Source organism: Prunus dulcis, chromosome 4, assembly GCF_902201215.1.
Source record: "Prunus dulcis chromosome 4, ALMONDv2, whole genome shotgun sequence".
In the NCBI taxonomy this organism is placed as follows: Eukaryota; Viridiplantae; Streptophyta; class Magnoliopsida; order Rosales; family Rosaceae; genus Prunus; species Prunus dulcis.
The window spans coordinates 15,012,178-15,031,881 of record NC_047653.1 but is presented as its reverse complement, the minus strand read 5'-3'; the positions used below and the strand labels follow the sequence as shown (position 1 = coordinate 15,031,881).

Sequence of the window (19,704 nt, the reverse complement as noted above, 5' to 3'; positions counted from 1 at the left end):
AGATATATGCATAATATTAACTCTTATTTTAATCTTAACTAATCAGTGTAAATGCAAATGAAAGTAACTTTTTTTTTTACTAAACAATTAACTAAACACACTTTCAACATGGGGTCAATTTTATTCATAATACAGAAAATTACTTCCATATGCCAGAATTAAACAATTTTCATAGCTGATTTTTCCACAATATGATTATAAGTGATTATTTTAGAAGCCATAGAAATACAAAACTAATCCCAGAATCCACCCCATTACAAATGCATATAGGATTTGAAGATATAATTATCCATCATATCCATAGTAGGGTAAATCTTCAAAGCCTATTTTTGAGTAGCCAGGATTCTACTCTTTGAAGCTTTTCGTTGCTTTTGAATTTGAGTTGGGACCTTCACATCTGTTGCCAATCCAATAGCTTGAAGAAATTTTATTATGCACCAAGTAAAATCAAATTGCCACCATTCTAGCCCTTGTCGAGCTGAGTATTCAAAAGCATGGTGGTTATTATGCCACCCTTCTCCAAGCACTAACAGTGCCACCCACCTAAATTATTAAAGATTGTGTATAAAACATATTAAAATCCCAATTTTACATCTAGCAAGATGAAATATGGCAGAGTGGGAAATAAATAATACAATATACCAATTGTTCCTAGACGCATCACCGGTGTTCCATGGTTTCTTTCCCCACATGTGGCAAGCTGAATTAACTAGAAAAGTGTTGTGGAAAGCAAATACCATCCTCACCCCCTAAAATTATAAGGAATTTAGATTTAGAACATATTTTGATGGAGAAGTTAAACAAGGTATTTAGACAAAATTCATGTTTAAAGGAATGATATATTATGATTTCATTATAAATTGGGTTGATAAACAAAGAAGTTTTTAATTCAGCATGAAAGAAATTTAGAATATGAAAAGGTCGTAAATTTTATGTTTCTAAAGTCCACCTAAATTTTGTTTCTTAAAAATCCCAAAACAATGCGATTTTAATATTTAAAAAAACCACATGTAGGCACAAACAAAACCACCATCGGCACGCACCACCTAATTAGCCACAACTAATTCTAGTGTTGGTCACTTCTGGTGTTACAACCCCATACCCGCCAGCCACTTCCTGCCTCAATCACTTCTAGTCAGTGGTGGAGCTAGAATTGTAAGATTGGGGGGAATCAAAATAGAAAATAAAGTATATCAAGTACCTATGATTTAAAACTTTTGTGTTAGAGTTCAATATTTTGAACTTAATCATGTCTAATTTATTTTAAATAGACCATTAACTTAAATTACAAGTTGTCGATTATTAAGTGTATATAATATTATATATTAAATATAACATAGTAGAGGAGGGAGGTGAGGGAGGTCGAAAAAATAAAAATAAAATTCAAATACAGAAAGAGGGATTTGAACTCGAGTGAAGAGTGAGGAGCACATCTACTTTATTCAACTTGACTAAGCCCATATATGCAGTCCCAAATTTTTAAATTCCACATTTTGAACTTTGATATATACTTCCGGAACGAGGAGTCAATTCCCGCGATGTATTTATTGACTCATTAGCATAGGTTGTTTAATTAAAACTGTATGTATGCGAATGAGGTGTCAAAGTTGCATGTCCAAGACCATTATATAAAGAAAGATTATATAATGATAAATTTGTGAGAAGAATTTGCGAGTATTTTTAGAAACTACTGAAACATGATGCTATATACAGTTTCCACTGTACTTACTTTTTGGATATAAATTTTTAAAGACCATAAGTTCCAATTTAAATTTAATAGAAATTAACCAGTAAGCAAGCAATCTCACCATTCCCCAAACCAAGAAGGAAAATCCACCCGCAGCATACAGTAAACCTCCAAGAAGAACTGAATGTAGAACGTAAGTATGACGAAGAAACCTATAGAAAAGCTGCTTTTTCAAATCTTCAACGTTCTTCAGGCCACCATGCTGCAAATTTCTCATTTAAATAAAAATAACGAAGTATGTATGAGAGAGAGAGAGAGAGAGAGAGAGAGAGAGAGATTTGTTTTCTACTTGTCCAAACCGATAACTGCTATCAAAGATCCAACCCATGTGACTATGCCAAAAACCCTTGATGGGGCTGTGAGGGTCTTTCTCTGTATCAGTAAACTGATGGTGGTACCGGTGTGTACTCACCCATTCAATCGGACTACCCTGCAAACCCAAAAAACAGACGCCATATTTTATCTTTCTACTAAGTAACAGCTAGCTAATACAGTGAAAAAAAACATACGAAACGTTCATGATCACAAGAAATCCTTTTCCAGTCACGCCTTTTTATTTATTTATTTATTTTTATTTTTTTATAGATGGATCAGAATAATTTTATGTATCTACATATTATATACCTGAAGTGACAGAACCCCACAGTAGGCAAAGGAGTACTCGAGCCATTTTGGAAGGGTGAAACTCCTGTGAGCAAGATTTCTATGGTAAGAGAGAGTCACTCCTAAAACAGTCAAAAAATAGAGAGCCATAGCCACCCAAAATGCACCCCAGTTGAAATGAAAGGGTGCAAATAAACAAAGGCAATGCAAAGCCAAAAACACAACCACTGTGGATATGTCTTGTATATTCCATTTTATTTCCTTGAGGTTTTCAAAATTATCATTTTCGTCCCTAATGTTTTTTTGTGAAACTAATGGTCCTTAAAGTTAGCCTCTACATATCAAAATAGTCTTTACTTTTAACTTCCGTCAAATTTTCTGTTAAATTAATGATGTGACACATGTTTTGGAATTTTTAAGAAACAAAATCTAGGTGAAATTTATAACGAAATCATAATATACTATTTCTTAAAACCTGAATTTGGTATAAATACCATGTTTAAGTTCTTCATCGAAACATGCCATAAATCTAAATTCCTTATAATTCAGCTGACCACAAGTGGCGCAAGAAAGCATGGAACAATTAATATATTATATTTATTCCCCACTCTGCCATATATCATCTTGGTAGATGTAAAATTGGGATATTGATATTAATAATTTAGGTGGGTGGCGTAATAACCACCACCTTCTGAATACTCAGTACGATAGTTACTGCACTGTCATCGCAATATATGCTCTCAACTGCAAGGATACGAACTCACGTAAGCAACCGTGGTTAGCAAAATCCTCGCTATATTTTTTGTTTGGTTACTGAGAAAATGAAGAAAAATATTTAGTGTTAAATTCAATGTTTTGTTTTTATATGTTCTTTGCAGGAAGACATGCGATGAGATTGGAGAGAGATATAATATGGATGTACAGACATGTTGCTATTGCTGGATTCAAAGGTTAAGTTATTTTTGTTCTTCATTATATACCAAACTGAAAATACTGATATCAGTAGCCGGTGAATAAAATCTCTTTCAGGATCTATTAATGATTCAGTTGTGGGAAGGAAGGATGGAATTGCTCAATACTTGCTCGCAGTTACCTTTGCAAGGCCTTGCCTTATGTATTTACACAAAGACAGAGCTTGAATTTGGATTCCTGAATGGAAATACTGTTGACTTTGAACAATATGTTGTAAAATTGGCTAATATAATCTTTTAAATTATTTTTTGGAAAATGAAAGGTAATTAGAAATTGTTTTTTTTAGGAATATAATACACAAGCTATACACTCACTTATTATACAAATACAAATATAAATACGAGAATTAATATTTGTCAGTCAAATCAAACAAAATAATAAAATATTATGATTTGAAATGATATTCAGCTCTTAATTGCAGCTATAGAAAGTCAATAATTTGTGTCACCAAACTCTTTCATTCGTAACAAAGAGCAAAAGTTCGGAGGCGTATGTAACGAACGCTCTAATTGTGACCATCGTCACTGTTGGCATTTGTCACTAAAAATAGTAACTAATAGGGCAATAGTCACGCAAAATTTAGTAACTACTGCTCTCTCTTTTTTTTTTTGTAGTGTGAACATGATCTCTGTTTTGGAAGTTGAGAAGAAAACCTTAACTGGAATTGAATTTGTCATAGAAACTACTCAAGAAACCATCGAAGTCCACAACTTTTGTATTTCCTACCAAATCAAAGAATTTTCCTTCCAAAAAAAAACAACTATAGGTTGAAGACTTACATAAAGAATTACAGTGGACCCTATTATTCAGTGTCCTTTTTATTTAATTGATAAAATCAAATTTGTGTAGTCCTTAATTGAATGCAAAGTTTAGGTGTGACATTAACCCCAAAAAAAAAAAAAATTAGGTGGTATTTACACACAACCCCTTTAGTCCAAGTGGTATATGTGCAAAAACCTCTTCTTCTTTTTTAAATACAACGATAGTCTAAATTACACTAAATTAATCTAATCTACTAAAGAGGAGGATTCAAATTTTGATGCAAAGAGGTTAGGCTCACTATCCTAGTTAACTGACTTAATCCACATTTTTTTGTTTGGTTTTTGGGGCCTTACATCATTATCTTTTCTGTGCAAGCCGGGGGTGTTTGTTGGCCATAAGCTTCAACTTCTACGTTTGAGCATGCTGATACACCCGATCCTTCAAGACCATTGTAATTTAGGTTGATGTCCGTCAGCTCAATCTCCTGGCAGGGTGAAGTTTGGCTACATTTGAGAGTAACAACATATTTTGTGCTTGAAGTTCCCCAAATGTTTTTAAACTTAACATCTTTAATCTGAACTTTGGAGAATTCCTGCACACAATAAAAAAAGCAATTAACCCAATTGTATACATTTATAATCAACTATATTTATCCTCATTAAAGCTTTCCATTTCTATCATCAATCTCTTAACAACTTTGGTTCCCACGCAACGCAGCTTCTATGGAACGAATGAGTTGATGATAGAAAGTAACGGAATGATTTTAATGAGCATATATCTGGAAGGGAATCAATTTCAATTCTTAACATTTTAATTAAAATAATTAATCATAGTTATTAACTCACATATCACATAGTTTATAGTTATCACTTACCTCTGCATTGCAACTACGAGAAGGGCAATATTGTTGATCGATGATGATAGGGTTTTCGACATTATCCATTTCAATGTTCTCAACGTTAAGATGTGAAACTGTGCCTGCTTCAGAGGGAGCCCATGTTTTGACTCTCACTCCATTTTGAGTGCCGACGAAACTGCAGTTTCTTATGTCCACGAATGAAACATCGTCGCCATCAACCTTGCCAAGGCTTCCAATGCTGATTCCGTGGCCCGGTCCACAGCGAACGCCGCTAATGTTCACGTTGTTTGTTCCGGTGCTAAAGGATATGCAATCGTCGCCAGTGGCGATCACCGAGTCCAAGATCTGGATATTGTGTGATGAACCAAGGTGGATGCCGTCGGTGTTGGGGCTGTCGCCGGGAGCTGATATCTTGATGTTGCTAATTGTTATGTTTTGGGATGCGAAAATGTTGATGTGCACGTTCTTGCTGTTGATCGATGTTATGCGATCTATGCTTGCATTAGTGACGAAATCCAATCGCAGTGACTGACCAAAAAGAAAAGAGGAAACACAAACATTAGAACCGGCATACATATTAAAAAGAAATAATGCTAACAAACTCATATTTTCTAACCGTATTACTTTCCCACATTATGTGAAACAAATAAGGTCAATTAAATTTGATTACAATAATTATGCGTAATTTTAAAACAGACATGAACTACATTTTAAAATGCTAAGTTTCTCCATATCAATTCAACATGTTATTGTGTTTGGGTACTGAAGAAATTTTACCTATATATATTCAACACATCATTGCTTTGTACATCAAATAATATCTATGCTTATTCTACATAAAAAATAATAAGTTTCTCCACAATCATATTTATGAATAAAGTACGTAAATCTCTAATAGAGAAAGAGAGCGTTTATAAGAGTATATAGCGTTTATACGAGTATATCTTAGCTCTATTAGAGAAGTAATTCATGCACTCTTAGCAATACTTAATTAGAAAAATTCATAAAAGCTCATTTCTCATGCAAGACCATGATACGGTGACATATATTTTGAACAAATCAAGCGCAAGAACTTACAGTAGGAAGTCGCTTGCACTGTGGATTTTTCAAGCAGTCGTTGAAGGGCCAAGCAGAGGGTCCTTGTCCATCAAGTGAACCACCACCATTGATTACCAAGTTATCAACGTATTGGAAGGCGATCCAATGGTCGATATCAACCGAAGATTCCAGCTCCTCGGGAGCCAGTAGGGTCCCCTCTATCTGCACCCCAATTGGTCCCTTGCATCCCCCCATACAAAACCACTGGTTCCACAAAGTATGTCCCAGTTGGAAATAAGACCACACCACCTCCATTGTTTTGGCAAGCTTGATTCCATACATCAGTGAAAACCTAGAATTAAAAATTAAAAATTAATTAATTAATTAATTAGACTAAACAAATTTACATCTTCATCATAATCTTAATTCTGGATTAAGATAAACTCATAACAATTACCTTGCTGTTATCAGTTTTTCCATCCGCAACGCCGCCGTGATTCATCACATCAAAAACTGCTTGCTGAGCTCCAACTTTGACAATGGATACTAGCAAGAGCACTCGGCAAACAAATTGCACAAATTTGGAGCCCATTTTTTTTTTTTGCAAGTGTTCAATTCATATGTCTACAATGCATATGCGTGTTTTTTTATAGGCTGTTTGTGCAGATAGAAATGGAATGGTACTGCCACAAGATTTTTTTTTTTTTTTTTTTTTGCTTTAATTAATTAGCTTGTTTTAAGGGGGATTAATCGCAAATTAAAGTTTTTTATTTTTGATTAATTTGCTAATATTTGATATGTATCAGAAGAAGGGCTAATTGTAAGGTTGATTTTAAGCCAAAATTTATTGAATATGATAGCATTACTGCCTATGGTACGCTTTCTTCTTCTTCCAATATAGACGTTTTTGTAATTTTTATTTTTTTTCTTTATAAAGGAGATTTGATTTGCTATTAGAGAAAGTCAACGTATATGCTGGGAGACAAAACAAATTTTGAATTAAATCCTCTTCTTTATTAGATATATATATATATATATATGATCAATTAAATTTATTTAACTTTTTCTTTTATGATTTATTAACACTTTAAAAAACAATGTTAATTAAAATTTCTTTATTAAAACACACTTAATTGATTTTATTGATGTGGCATGTGATATGGACATGCCACATCATGAGGTACATAAATGTGAATGTGGTAAGTATAGTATTACTCAATATTATATATATTCTTTTGTAGACAACACCACAATCTCGTGGGACTTCAACTCAAGTATGTTCTTATTACTTTTTTGACAATTAGTATTCTAATGTTGTTTTGGTACAAGCGATATTAGGGAAGGAAGAATCAAGTGCAGGACATTGCAATAGGAGTAGGGTAATTATATACATATATGTATATATATATTATGCTTTAACTCCAATCACTCACTTAATTATTTCAAGGGCTTAATTAAATCCCACCCTACTAATTAATTTCCTGGACTCCTATCATAACCTCTTTGTGCAAAGTCAACACGCATGCATAAAAATGGGTATTGAACCAGAAATACAAAGAAATTAATGTGAGTGATTCTCTCTACAAAGGGCAACGCGCATGTATAAATGAAAATTGCCCGTAAGTCGGTGGCAATGAATCAATGGCAATAGATAGCCTTTTTAGAACATCAACTTGAGTCATGGCTTCAAATGAGCTTGTATTTCCTTCGAACTATTTATAAAAGCAAATTACAACATAAATCCTTGAACAATTAGGATCTGATCTATTTATTTTTTTCCCAATGTTAGAAAGGGAGGGGGAAACTCACACACAGAGGGACCCAGGACTATTTGCGAGCACACCAAAAATTCAGGCCAATCCAACGAACACCCCGTTGATAATTAGGATCTGATACCGATCAGTTCCAATCTTCTGTCTAACTTTCTTTTTCTTTTTTTTCTTTTTTTTCTTTTTTTTCTTTTTTGTTAAAGGGTAAAATGAAAGCATTTAGGATAAATTTGATTTTATTGGGTTAGTGAACAATTTAGGGTCCATTTAGAACGTGCCAAAATTAAAAAGAAAGGGTTTACAATCCCAATTTTCCATATTTCTTAGTACAAACAGACCAAAGAATATCTCACGAGTACAATTACACCCACCAAAAACAAATAAAAAGAAAAGATCAATTCCGATGATGATGATATGATATCTACTTCTACGTGGTTTCAGAGTCTCTGTATCCTTAATTTACGAGGAGGGGAAGAATGAGCATTACCTACAACATCAAATGCCTGAATACACAGCTGTTCAGTAATAAAATTAACGATGAAAAATAAAAAAATAAATGATCAGCCCTGTATATTCTTTCGGCAAAAAGCTCCAAGCAAGAGCAATGAGATGGGAAAGTAACAAGACCACAATTTCAGAGCAAGAAAAGAGTGGCAATAAGCATAGCCAGAGTTGAGAGAACGAAGCCAGCAGCAATCTTAGGCTGCCTGTTCGGTCGCGGTGGAGCTCCTACTGTAGAACTATTGGTTGGGGCAGGAGCTTGGGCTGATTCAACTGAAGGCAAAGGTGGCTCGATCACATCAGTAGTTGTAAGGGGTGGATTTGGGGCCTCAGCAGGTGGCAAGTAATCAGCCGTCACAACTTGTATCAAACTGGCTGCCTGAATGGGGCTCATGTAGCTAGGTGTTTCTTTTTCACTTAAACACCGGTTCCCTACAACAATCACGCACCAAAATATTAGTTACTATTGATCAGCACACATGGATAGCCTTAAGACAGCTTATTTCACCCCAAATGATGCCTCAAACAGTAAAAAATATATAAAAGGACAAGCTATAAAAAATTGCTGTTAGTGATAAATTCTTTATCTATATTTTAATAAGCATAAAACTGACTTGGTAGAATATCTGAGGCATAAGAGCAATTTATAACACCAACATATATTACGTTTCCCGAAATTTAACATACATTTGATCACTTGAAAGGTTAATTGCATCAAAATATGTCACAGTAATCTAACCAAAAGAACAATGGATTTGCAGAACAATAATAATCTACAGAGTGCTAATGCATCCAACATTATTCAAACAGCAAACAATTGTATAGAAGTACACACTTACTTTTGTATCTCGCAGCCGTTTTTGGGAAGTCCGTGATAACACCATCAACATTGACCCCCACGACAAATGAATTGATCTCCACGGTTGGATCTGAGAAGAAGTCCCATGCTTGAGATACAAACTCATTGCTGAAGAGTTCAACATAAACCGGAAGCTTAGCTGCTTTTAGTTTTGGTACAACATCAGTTACTCTAGTGATGAATGCCTGAGTTTCAGGAAAGATAGAGGCCTTGTTGATGACCACAGAATCAGCAAACTTCTTGATGTCCTCAATAGATGAACTAAGGGCATCACCAATATTCTCTTCAATCTTGTAAACACGTCCATAATTGGTTTTCTCTTTAAATTTCATTAGAACAGAACTATTAGTGGACTGAATCTTGACATCTAGCGCTGTCCGATTATCCAAACCAGCTTTTCTCAATGCAGCAATGACTTTATCAGTTACACTTAATCTCTGCTCCTCTGCAAGATACGTTGCATGCTGAAAGAAAACAGTACTATAAAATGTCACCATCATAAGAAAGCTTTGAATATGGGTAGCAATGCACAAAAGTCACTTTGGACCATAATGAGAGAGAATTTTGAGCATCAAGCCAGCCCACTGTTCAAATCAAATGACTGTAGATGAGACATTTACAATGTAACTCCACTTGGATCAGCCATATTTGCAACCACTAGTTAGTTCTCTCAGATCCACCTAGTTCAATAAGATCCCCAAGCCCATGTTTGAAGTTGTAAGGAAAGTAGTACAGGAAGAGAAAGAAGAGAGAATGACAATGACATAGTAATGGTAGACACAGTAAAAGTTTATTTGGAGTCCCAATTAGAAAAAAGATATACTGAATCTTCGAACAATCAAAGCATGAAATCATAGACCAAGCAGTGAAATTTTGAGAAAATACCGACCTCTATGCCGATCAGGACACCAGAGAGAGTGCTCGATTTCTGTGCCAAGGTCAAAAAATCAGATAATGTCAAGTACTTGCCAGCATTTTTGGTCCTTGGACTCCGGTACAATGTGTACGTTGACCAGGGATTTGATATAATTGCTGCAGTTAAAACAGGAAACAACTAAAATTTAACACAGGAATGTTCAAGAAAAAAGTTCTTGTTCATGAATTCTTCTGAGGTACAATTAATAGAATATGCCAGTTGAGTAGCACAGGTAAACATGTAAGAGCAAAATTAGAAGAGTGGTTAGGACAAACATTCTTGAAAGGGTCTCTCTACATGGAATATAAGGATTTAGGATGCCAAGCCAAGTTTTCATGTGTGTTCTTCCTCTGGAGCCCACAGTACTTAGAAGATTCTTACCACTTATGTGTAAAGTAAAAACAGAGTAGCACTCAAGACATACAACTGTATTAGAAAGTTGGTAGGCTTTTTTCCAGTAAATCATTTAGAAGAAAAAAGGAAGAATATTTATCCCCAGTCTCCGATATAAAAAATAAAGCAAAACATTTTACCTCGAGTCCAACCATAATGTGTGAAATGAATTTACGTATGACATCTCTTATACCCTAAAAGATTCTATGGTTTGTGAAGAGATCAGAGAAATATATCAAACAATAAAAGTTGAAGGTACCACACTGAAAAGCAAGCAAATGAAATTCTATTTCAACTTACGGGTCAGGCTTTTAATGTCTTCCCATGTTAGGCTAAACGTATATATTCCACTGCCAGCCTTAATGTTTGGAATAACTGTTGTGAGGTTGCTAAAGCTTGATTGAGCAACTGTTGTGCTATCTATAAGATTTATAGAGCTCGAGCAAAATGGTATGCCATCCCTGGAAATTTGGACGGGACAATCAAGTACATCTACACCATCTTCAATTGCTTTCGAGTATGCCAAGTCAGTACAACTAGGGAAGTCTCCACTTGCACCATATTTCGAGATAACCAAAGGCTTGGCTGGAGCATGAGAAAGATGAAAGGATAGATTAGCAATAATGCTCGGATGTTTGTGCACATCAATAAAATATAGAATTAGACCACGTGAAAATCAGCTCAGATGAAACACCATAAAACAATGGCATACCTTGTCCTGAAGCATTATTTCCAAGGTGAGCAAAACAATCTGCAGTAGTTAAGAGATAACATCGTCATCAAGCAGAACTTTAATGCTTAAATTGGAATGAGCAACAAAAATTTAGCACTTGCACTATGACTCCAAGATATCCTTGTGATCATCTGCGAAGCATCTATAACTACCTTACATAAGTTAGAAACGGGATCATTGTAGAAAAAAAATTGTTCATAATATGCTGCATTAGAAAAATATAATTTTCTTTCAAAGGGTATTTGGTAAAAGATAAAAAAATAATAATCCAATACTTGAAAATTTGCACATAATAACATGTAGCTTAGCACAATTCTTATGAACAGGAAGAAAATAAGTTACCTATGGCCTCTGATGGAGTTATTGGGAAGTCAGACAGCACACCATCAACACTGAAATCACCATTGTCAACAAAATTCAGGTACTCAGACACTGGATCGTAACTGTAATTGTAGGCTAAAGGTACGTCATTTACAAAATCTGATGCAAACACGGTTAGCCCTGCTTTATGAGCATCCAAAACAATTGAAGTGTGAGGTTCTAAATAAAGATCTGTGGTGACCGGCCATATGTAAGTTTTAGGAATTAGAATTCCTGAGGCAAATGTCTTGATATATGTGAGATTCTTTAATAGAGAACCATAATTTTGCTTGGTTGAAGGCTCTGTGTCATCTTGTCCCAGAAACCGAAAGACCAGCTTTGTTGCACTTGGACTAACACGTGCTTTAATACTGTTCAGGAAGGCCACCTCTGGTGATGAGATATAATTGACAACCACTTTTCTAGATAAAGAAAGCACATAGTTTCTCATACTCAAGTTGTGTTGTGAGAAGAATATATCGTGCTGCAAAAGCAATAGAGAAAATAAGTTGCTTCAAACAGATTACAAATCTAAATGAAAAGGTTAAAACAAAAATCCACAAGTTTAAAGACGGGAGAGCTGTAGTGTATCATATACCTGAACATTCAACCATAAGCCTGGTGGTTTCAATTGCGTAGCCACATCTTCGACAGTGAGAATTGGGTACAAATTGCCATCAAACTTATTAGTTCGAGAATATACCCCTTGAGTAACTGTATGGGTAACAAGTAATCAGTGAGAAATTATTGAGCATGCCACCAAAAAGACGTAGTTAGCATATATACATTTCTAACGCCATAATAGATAGTAGTGGGGGAGGAGGGATGTGATACACATTCCATATGATATTATTATATACTGTATACTGTATATGTATATGACATATTTGTTTTAAGACTAATTATATTATGCACCATAATAACAAATACTATATCATATGTATATCTGACATAACATGTTTGGATTTTATTAAAATGATTTTGGATTCTTATTGAGATTTTTAGGTTTCTAACAAGGGTTAGGTTTAGTAGTAAATTTTTACCTCACTTAGTTTGAAAAGTCAACTTGAAATTAAATTGAACAGTAAATGACATGGCATCAGTCTTAATACCAAAGTAAAACTAGAGACCTTCCACTAAAAATCCCTTAACAGATTTAAGAAATAAATAAGCTTGGATGCAACGTGGATATTCGGTCATTGGTGTGGAAACTGTAAGAGCATCCACAGTTTGGGGGGGGGGGGTGTAAATACATTTTTTGCTCCAATGGGAAACAATGTAAATCTAAGATGTATAATTTTTCCTCTCTTTTCTCGGGTGGGTCCCGCCTGCAAAACATGTAAAAATAGATGCAAATGTGCATTTTATTTTACATCTCCATGGTGGTGATGTATGTTTACAACTCTTTACATCTCCCCATTGGAGATGATTTCGGTGACAAGGGGTGTATATTTAACATACACCCCCTTATACACCCTCCCATTGTGGATGCTCTAAGATAAGAGCTACCACAAATATCAATTGCATCACTTGATATAGGGCAAGCTATGATGATTCACTTGAATGTTTTAAAAACTCTAAAAACCAACAATTCAGAGTTCCAAAATGACAGGGAAAATATGATAGAGGAACATGGCCAGCTAATTCTTGCAAGGGTTCAGAGTGGCCCGTTTGCTCTGAAGAAGACAGGAAAAAAGTTAAATTCACTTGTGGGACTTGGTGAAGGCCTCTCAATCATTTGTACCATGATGGACTCATACACATAAATGGAAAAAAATCATTTCCTTAAAAACAGCATGAATAAAGCATATCCTTCAATTTCCAAATAAATTGCACATGCAAGAGAGTGTTAAGATGACCATTAACAATATAAGGGAAACAGATTCAGACAATTTGCACTCACCAAAGACATTTGCTAGGTCATTGAGAGTATAATCCACAGTAAACCATCCATGGGTACTGGCCCCATTAACTAAGTAAGTCTTATCCTTTTTTGCAAAAACATCTTGAACATCAGAATTATTATTCAGCAAGATATCTGGAAAGCAAATTCCAGCTTCATCCTTTGTTAACTGAACGTCACACCATAAGACCACATCAGGTACACTCGTGATCAATGCCAAACTGAACGCAGCTGAACTAAAACCAGGAAAGAGCCCTGAAAAGCCACCACGTGCTATGACCAAAGGAGCATCTCCTGCAAACCAGATGAATCCAGTTAGTTCACTGAACATAAAGTGGAGGGAAAAACACTACATATGTTTGTTGTTCTTCTTATTTTTCGGTCTGAATCCTATATACGTTTGATGATGCAAAAATTGTACTACAATGTAAACTCCCAATTGGGAGCAGTAATAAATTCCAGCAATGCTTTCCATCTCCAACCACTGGAAATTATGACAACTTTTAAAATATCGTCTCTTCAGGATGTTTACAATTAAAAGGGACTGCAGTTTAAAATCCATGTTTCACAATTCCTGAAAATCAAGATATTTACGAAAACCCAATTTTATCACAATGTCATTTTCAGCCTCTCTGTTTATAAAACCAAGAAGCCTTTCTTTCCGCTGCCAAAAAAAAAAACCCAAGGGGAGAAAGCTTTACCCAAAAAAACAAAAAAACAAATGCAAAGCTCTCCAAGTTTCCTCTCCTTTGAATAATGAATTTGCAAACTTTTATTCCCGATATGCAAGAAGCAGTAGACTTAATTTCAAACACTGGTAGTGAATTGCTTCAAACATGCACACTCATTATATATAGATACCGAACAACTAGTTTCTATTTTTTCCCTCACTTTCATAATTTGAGAACCAACGGAACAAAACCGTCAACAAAATCCGAAATAATAAACAAAACTCAAATTTCCGTTTCAGAATTTCCTCCATTTTCCCAGCAACCAAAGGCAAAATTAAAACCGAGGAGAAAATAAAAAATACAAGCAAAATACACGAAAGCAAGAGAGCCACACTCACAGAGAGAGAAACCTGAGAGCAGAAGATCATGGATGCTTACCGCTAAGTGTTTTCCATTGACTAGTGGAGTTAGATCCCTTAGCAGAGACCAGAGCAACCACTGAGTGGAGAAGAAGAGCTAGCACAACCAGAGCGCGTGAGTTAAACATTGCCGGAGAGGCCTCGCCGGCCGGTAACAGAGCTCAACAACTTCCGGCGATCTCCAAACGGTGTCGTTCAGTTCAGGTCTTCTTGGAAAATGTGTGAGATTTGCTCAGCTCAGAGAGAGAAGAGTTGAGAATAGAGAGAGAGAGAGAGAGAGAGAGAGAGGTTAACGAGCTCTGCTGAACCTTTTCAGGCTGGCTTTTCCGGGCCTTTACTTATATAATTTTTATTCGTAATTTATTTTTTTGTAATTAATAAATTAATTAAATTAATGTTTGGTTTGTTGTATTGGTTTAATTTAATTAAACGAAATGTTTACATCAAATGAAGAACCTGGTCTAATTACTACGCGCTTCCACGTTGTTTCAGTGAGCGAGCTGAGCCGGCTTCGGTGAGCCGGGAGCGCAATAGGCCTCAACGGTCTTTGTCGGAACTTGGCCTCATTTTGAGTGGAGCTGTTTTAGTTTAGAGCAGAGAAAAGGATCCAGAGTGAGAGGGCCTACATGTTTCGTCATGAGCCCCTACAACAATAAAATGACACCTCCCTCAGCAGATCAAAACCATTTCTACAACAATAAAATGACACCTCAATCAACTGGTCAACAGAGCTGCGTCGCGGCTCGAGCCAGCAGCCCAAGCCAGTTAGGTAGGCGCACCAATTTGATCATCCGCTGATTGGAGACAGCTAGAGTGGGGGGGGGGCCACAACATGGGCATCACCAATCTGGCAAAGTCCACGTGGCGCCCAATCATTCGGTTACAAACCAGGTCAGCGGAACGGAAGGCGCAACATGGTCACGTTCAAGGTGGGGACGCACAACGGAGCCCGTTTGCAAGCCAGAGCAACACAACTTGGGGTGGGTGGAGATAGATTTTGCATGTTACAACTTTATTTTAGAATTTTCTTCTTCTTTTTTTTTTTTTAAAAAAAAAAAATATAGAGTCAATTTAGCCTGGGATCAGAGCTATTGCCATTTGTCTTTTCGAAGGTGTCTTTATGCTTTGCGCTTCTTTATATTAAAATGGGTTATAAAAAGAAACTAGAAAATAAAAAAATAAAATTACATGACCAAAAATACCGAAATTTAAAATAACGGGATCTATGGTGAAAAACACTAGAGGACTAAAAATGTAATTTGATCTAAAATTATTGTCATTTTCTTAATAATTTCATTAAAAAAACGCGATGTGATTGCAAGACGTAGAACAAGAACAATATAAACTCATCCAAATACTTTAATGGAAAAACGATCAGTGACAAAAGATTTTAATATTTTGATTACAACTTTTCCACACAAAACACACAAGTTGTATGACTCATACGAACTCGTTCTCTCTAAGAATGATCGGCAGCTAACGTGCTGATTTAATACATCTTTAACATATTTAAACGATAGTTGTAAGTTGACTAACCTAAGTTTGGCTATATAGCATGACCATGGTTTCAAACACCTAACAAAATATTCCCTCGTTTTATAAGTAATTTTCTTTTAGGATAATTTAAACAAAATCTTATTAAATGACAACTGGACTGAAAAAACATAACGTCAAATGAGTTACAAGACAAGAAATGAGTTTGCATTGCAGAACCTTCCTAAAATAAGTCTTCTGCGGCCGACAAACCATCCTAATATCAGTTCACATTATTCACAAATGCAAACTCTCTTTTTCATTTTAAATTTTAAATATTTTTTTTCCTAATGCCCCTCATGATTAGCTGGCTGTATCACAAATGATCCAGCTAAAGAGTCGACAAGTCGACAGCAAGACCTAGTAGACTAGAAACCTAAAGTAGCTTTCGAACATAGAATCTCAGGTGGATTGGTATATTGTTTTTAATCACTTGAGCTACAAATTATTTGTTGTTATCGACATGCAATTTAGCAAACATCTCGAAAACATAAAAATAACATACAATCACAGTATACAAAGTGGTAGTTAGGAGGAGGGATGAAAGGCCATAAAGAGATCATGCTTTGGTGAAAATTGAATAGAAAGTGAAAAGAGATTCTTTCTTTCCAGTTTGTCACCTCAAATCAAAGTCTTTCTTTATAAATTAAACAACGAGCTTTATTTAGAGGAAATGGGTTCATGCTGCGAGTTTGCATCCAAAAGTTCAAAACAATTGTATGAAATATTTTTCCTTTCCAACAGACATGGGACCCTAACGAGCTTTATTACTTTTTTTTAATAAAAAGAACTTCACTAAGAAAGGGTAATCATACACTCCCGATGTCATGTATTCGAATTCTCTTTTTTTAATATCGCTTGTATAAAATAAAAAAATTTATTTATGTCTAGATTTTTTTTTTTTTTTAAAAAAGGCTTTATTAAGAAGCACCTGAAGGCGACGTGCATTAATGTCCAACAATTCCTTTCTACATCAACAATTCATACATATTCAAATGTAAAATATCCATCAAGATGACAAATGGTAAGATTAGAATTCGAACGTCTTCCCCATTGGCTTCAAAAAAAAAAAAAAAAAAAAACTCTTCATGGTCCTATTGCATTGCACAATTTAGTATTTTATACCCTTACCTAACCGATCTTAGAATAATAATAATAATAATAATAATTTTTACTAGAAGCCAAAGTCAAATAGTACGACAAGAACAGAGATTTTAGCCTCATTTTATATATATAAATAATAATGGCCTTTTTGTTTAATAAAATAGAAATTTAAACCCTAATTACTATGAATATACTATCTACAAAGATGCATATGGCAGCACATGGAAAGGGAAATAAACAATTAATCCCACGGCTCTGATTTCATCAAATTGATTTATAAGATTTGTTTTTGCAATTAAAATTGTGGGCCAAACTAGTTTTAATTATGGATTTAATTTTGGCTTGTGGTTGGAAGAAAATTTGATATTAGTGGAAGCAGGCTAGAAGCCGCGTACAGAGGAGGCCAGCAGTGTAGCAGGAGGAGGAGTAGAATTAATCAAAGGAAAGGGACATTGAGGTTGTGAATGTTTGTGTTATTGGCAAACCTTCCTTCCTTCTGACGTAGATATCATCATCATTGGCATTTATCATTAGACCTAATTTTTATGTGATTTTTTTGTTCTTTTATTATATGTAGATAATTATGTTCGATGATTAATGGGTCTAGTCGAGTGGAAAATGACCTTAACTTGCAGTTGGTATCATTACTCTTAACGATTTACACCTTACACGTTAAACCTCACTGTATGAAGGACACTTAAGGCCGAAGATATCTCACTTGAGTTGAATTCATTTTTGTACATCAACAAGGTGACATTTAAAGTTAGAATTTATGGGCTCCAAATTCCAAATTGTTTTTTCCATATAAAATGTCAAAATTTCTTTGTTAATGCATCCAAACAAGGTAATAGAGATGACAATGACGGTCATGTGAAGATTGTGGAGATGGTAGTTGGAGCAGTGGTGATTTTGATGGTCATGGTAAGGTGGTGGCAAAGAGGTGGTACATGATTTATTTATTTATTTTAATTCTAAATAACTATTTAGCTGGAATGTATGAGCTCCAAATTCTAAGTTTCTTTCCACATATAATTTTAAATATTTTTTTGTTAATGAATCCAAACAAAGAAATTAGTCTATTGTCAATTTAAAAGCTTTAACTTTTGCCCAAATTCTAAAATTACTTTCTCCATCCAAACGCGCAAGGAAATTTTCGAGCTAAATATGAGGTCCTCCTTCGATTGAAACTTTCTCTAGGAAGTGGATTCTGTTGTTATTGCCCCACGCATTGATCTTATTGGCAAAGATGGTGGTCCAAAAGCAGTGGTTCATTTAAAACAAAAAAAATCCTAATCTCTTTGTTGTTTTCCTGAGCAAAGAAAAGGCCCCAAATTAGGGGTGGGCGCGGTCCGGTTCGGTCCGGTTCACACCTCAAACCGGAACCGAAACCGGTACTATTTAACCGGTCCGGTTCGGTTCGGTTTAGGCAAAAAAAATTTCAAAAACCGGCCGGTTCGGTTCTGACCGGTTCCGGTTTTGAACCGGATTATTAATTTATTATTAATTTAATTTTTTTTTGAAAAAAAAATTATTTTTTTATTTTTTTAAAAAAAAAATTATAATAAATAACTTATTTTTTTAGCTTAAAAATGAACAAATAATCCAATTCATACATTTAGAAATTTTTTGAAGTTGAACTTGGAAAATTAGTGATTATAAAAGTTAAAATATGGCATTATGTTTTAAAAATTTGTAAAAATATAAAATATAAAATATATGACCGGTCCGGTTCGGTCCGGTCCGGTGCGGAAAGATGTAAAACCGGAACCGGAACCGGTTGGAACCGGTTTGGTCCGGTTCCGGTCCGGTTTGTTGACTTTTTTGGTCAACCGGTTTTTTTCCGGTTTTTTTTTCACCGGTTCGGTTCGGTGTTCCGGTTTTCCGGTCCCGATGCCCACCCCTACCCCAAATGCCAAAAGCGAATTCCTCATTTTTTTTGACAAGTCTTCTTTTGGGTTTAGATTCTTAAACAGCAAGAATAACAGCAATTTTAGTGTTTGGCCTTTGGCCATGAGTGGACCAGCTAGCCCTCAATAATTTATACCAGTTGGGCACAGAGGCACATGGGAAGATAAACCCTAAAATTTATATGTATTGCAGTATTTGGCAGACTGAATAATAACTCTCTATTTACTACTCAGTACTATAATGAGGATGTTGAAGCATGATGTACGTAATTGACGACCAGATAAAAAACAAAGGAGGATGGTAAATGGTAAGGTAACTATCATTGCTATAATATTATACCATTTCTCTCCTTTTCACTAAGTCTTTATAGTATTAGTAAGTAGAGCCATTTTCTGACAATTAAGCCATAATTGAAAAGGTAAGCAATTGAATTGAAGGCAGTTTTCACCTAATTTATATTAGAGAAAGCAAGAAAAGTTTGGAGGCCCCTCTTCTTCTTCATGGCAATTAAAGGAAGGAAAAAACGGGTCGTGGGTTCGAGTCTTAGCACCTGTTGTGTGTGCGAGTTTAGTATGATATTGCTCATTTCCTAAAAAGAGGATAAAAATGGAAGAGGAAACAGTAAGCAGAAAGCAGAAACTGAGACAAACTACA

General features: G+C 35.1%; 3 protein-coding genes across 3 annotated transcripts; all 3 read right to left on the bottom strand.

Annotated features, from left to right (window-relative positions):
• Window positions 1-314: 314 nt before the first annotated feature.
• Window positions 315-2,862, bottom strand: LOC117625460 (palmitoyl-monogalactosyldiacylglycerol delta-7 desaturase, chloroplastic-like). The gene is made up of 6 exons (XM_034357011.1): window positions 2,845-2,862; window positions 2,372-2,611; window positions 2,037-2,177; window positions 1,809-1,949; window positions 643-749; window positions 315-543 (listed from the first exon to the last, which is right to left on the bottom strand). The coding sequence occupies exons 1-6, from the start codon at window positions 2,860-2,862 to the stop codon at window positions 324-326; spliced, it is 867 nt and encodes a 288-aa protein (XP_034212902.1). The 3' UTR covers window positions 315-323.
• Window positions 2,863-4,433: 1,571 nt separating this feature from the next.
• LOC117625459 (exopolygalacturonase-like) lies at window positions 4,434-6,573 on the bottom strand. The gene is made up of 4 exons (XM_034357009.1): window positions 6,439-6,573; window positions 6,021-6,245; window positions 4,959-5,471; window positions 4,434-4,676 (listed from the first exon to the last, which is right to left on the bottom strand). Exons 1-4 carry the CDS (start codon window positions 6,571-6,573, stop codon window positions 4,434-4,436), a joined length of 1,116 nt encoding a protein of 371 aa, XP_034212900.1.
• Window positions 6,574-8,033: 1,460 nt separating this feature from the next.
• On the bottom strand, window positions 8,034-14,803 carry LOC117624284 (glycerophosphodiester phosphodiesterase GDPDL3-like). The gene is made up of 9 exons (XM_034355437.1): window positions 14,525-14,803; window positions 13,416-13,709; window positions 12,111-12,226; window positions 11,495-11,996; window positions 11,132-11,170; window positions 10,720-11,004; window positions 10,000-10,142; window positions 9,091-9,574; window positions 8,034-8,683 (listed from the first exon to the last, which is right to left on the bottom strand). The coding sequence occupies exons 1-9, from the start codon at window positions 14,631-14,633 to the stop codon at window positions 8,385-8,387; spliced, it is 2,271 nt and encodes a 756-aa protein (XP_034211328.1). The 5' UTR covers window positions 14,634-14,803; the 3' UTR covers window positions 8,034-8,384.
• Window positions 14,804-19,704: the final 4,901 nt, after the last annotated feature.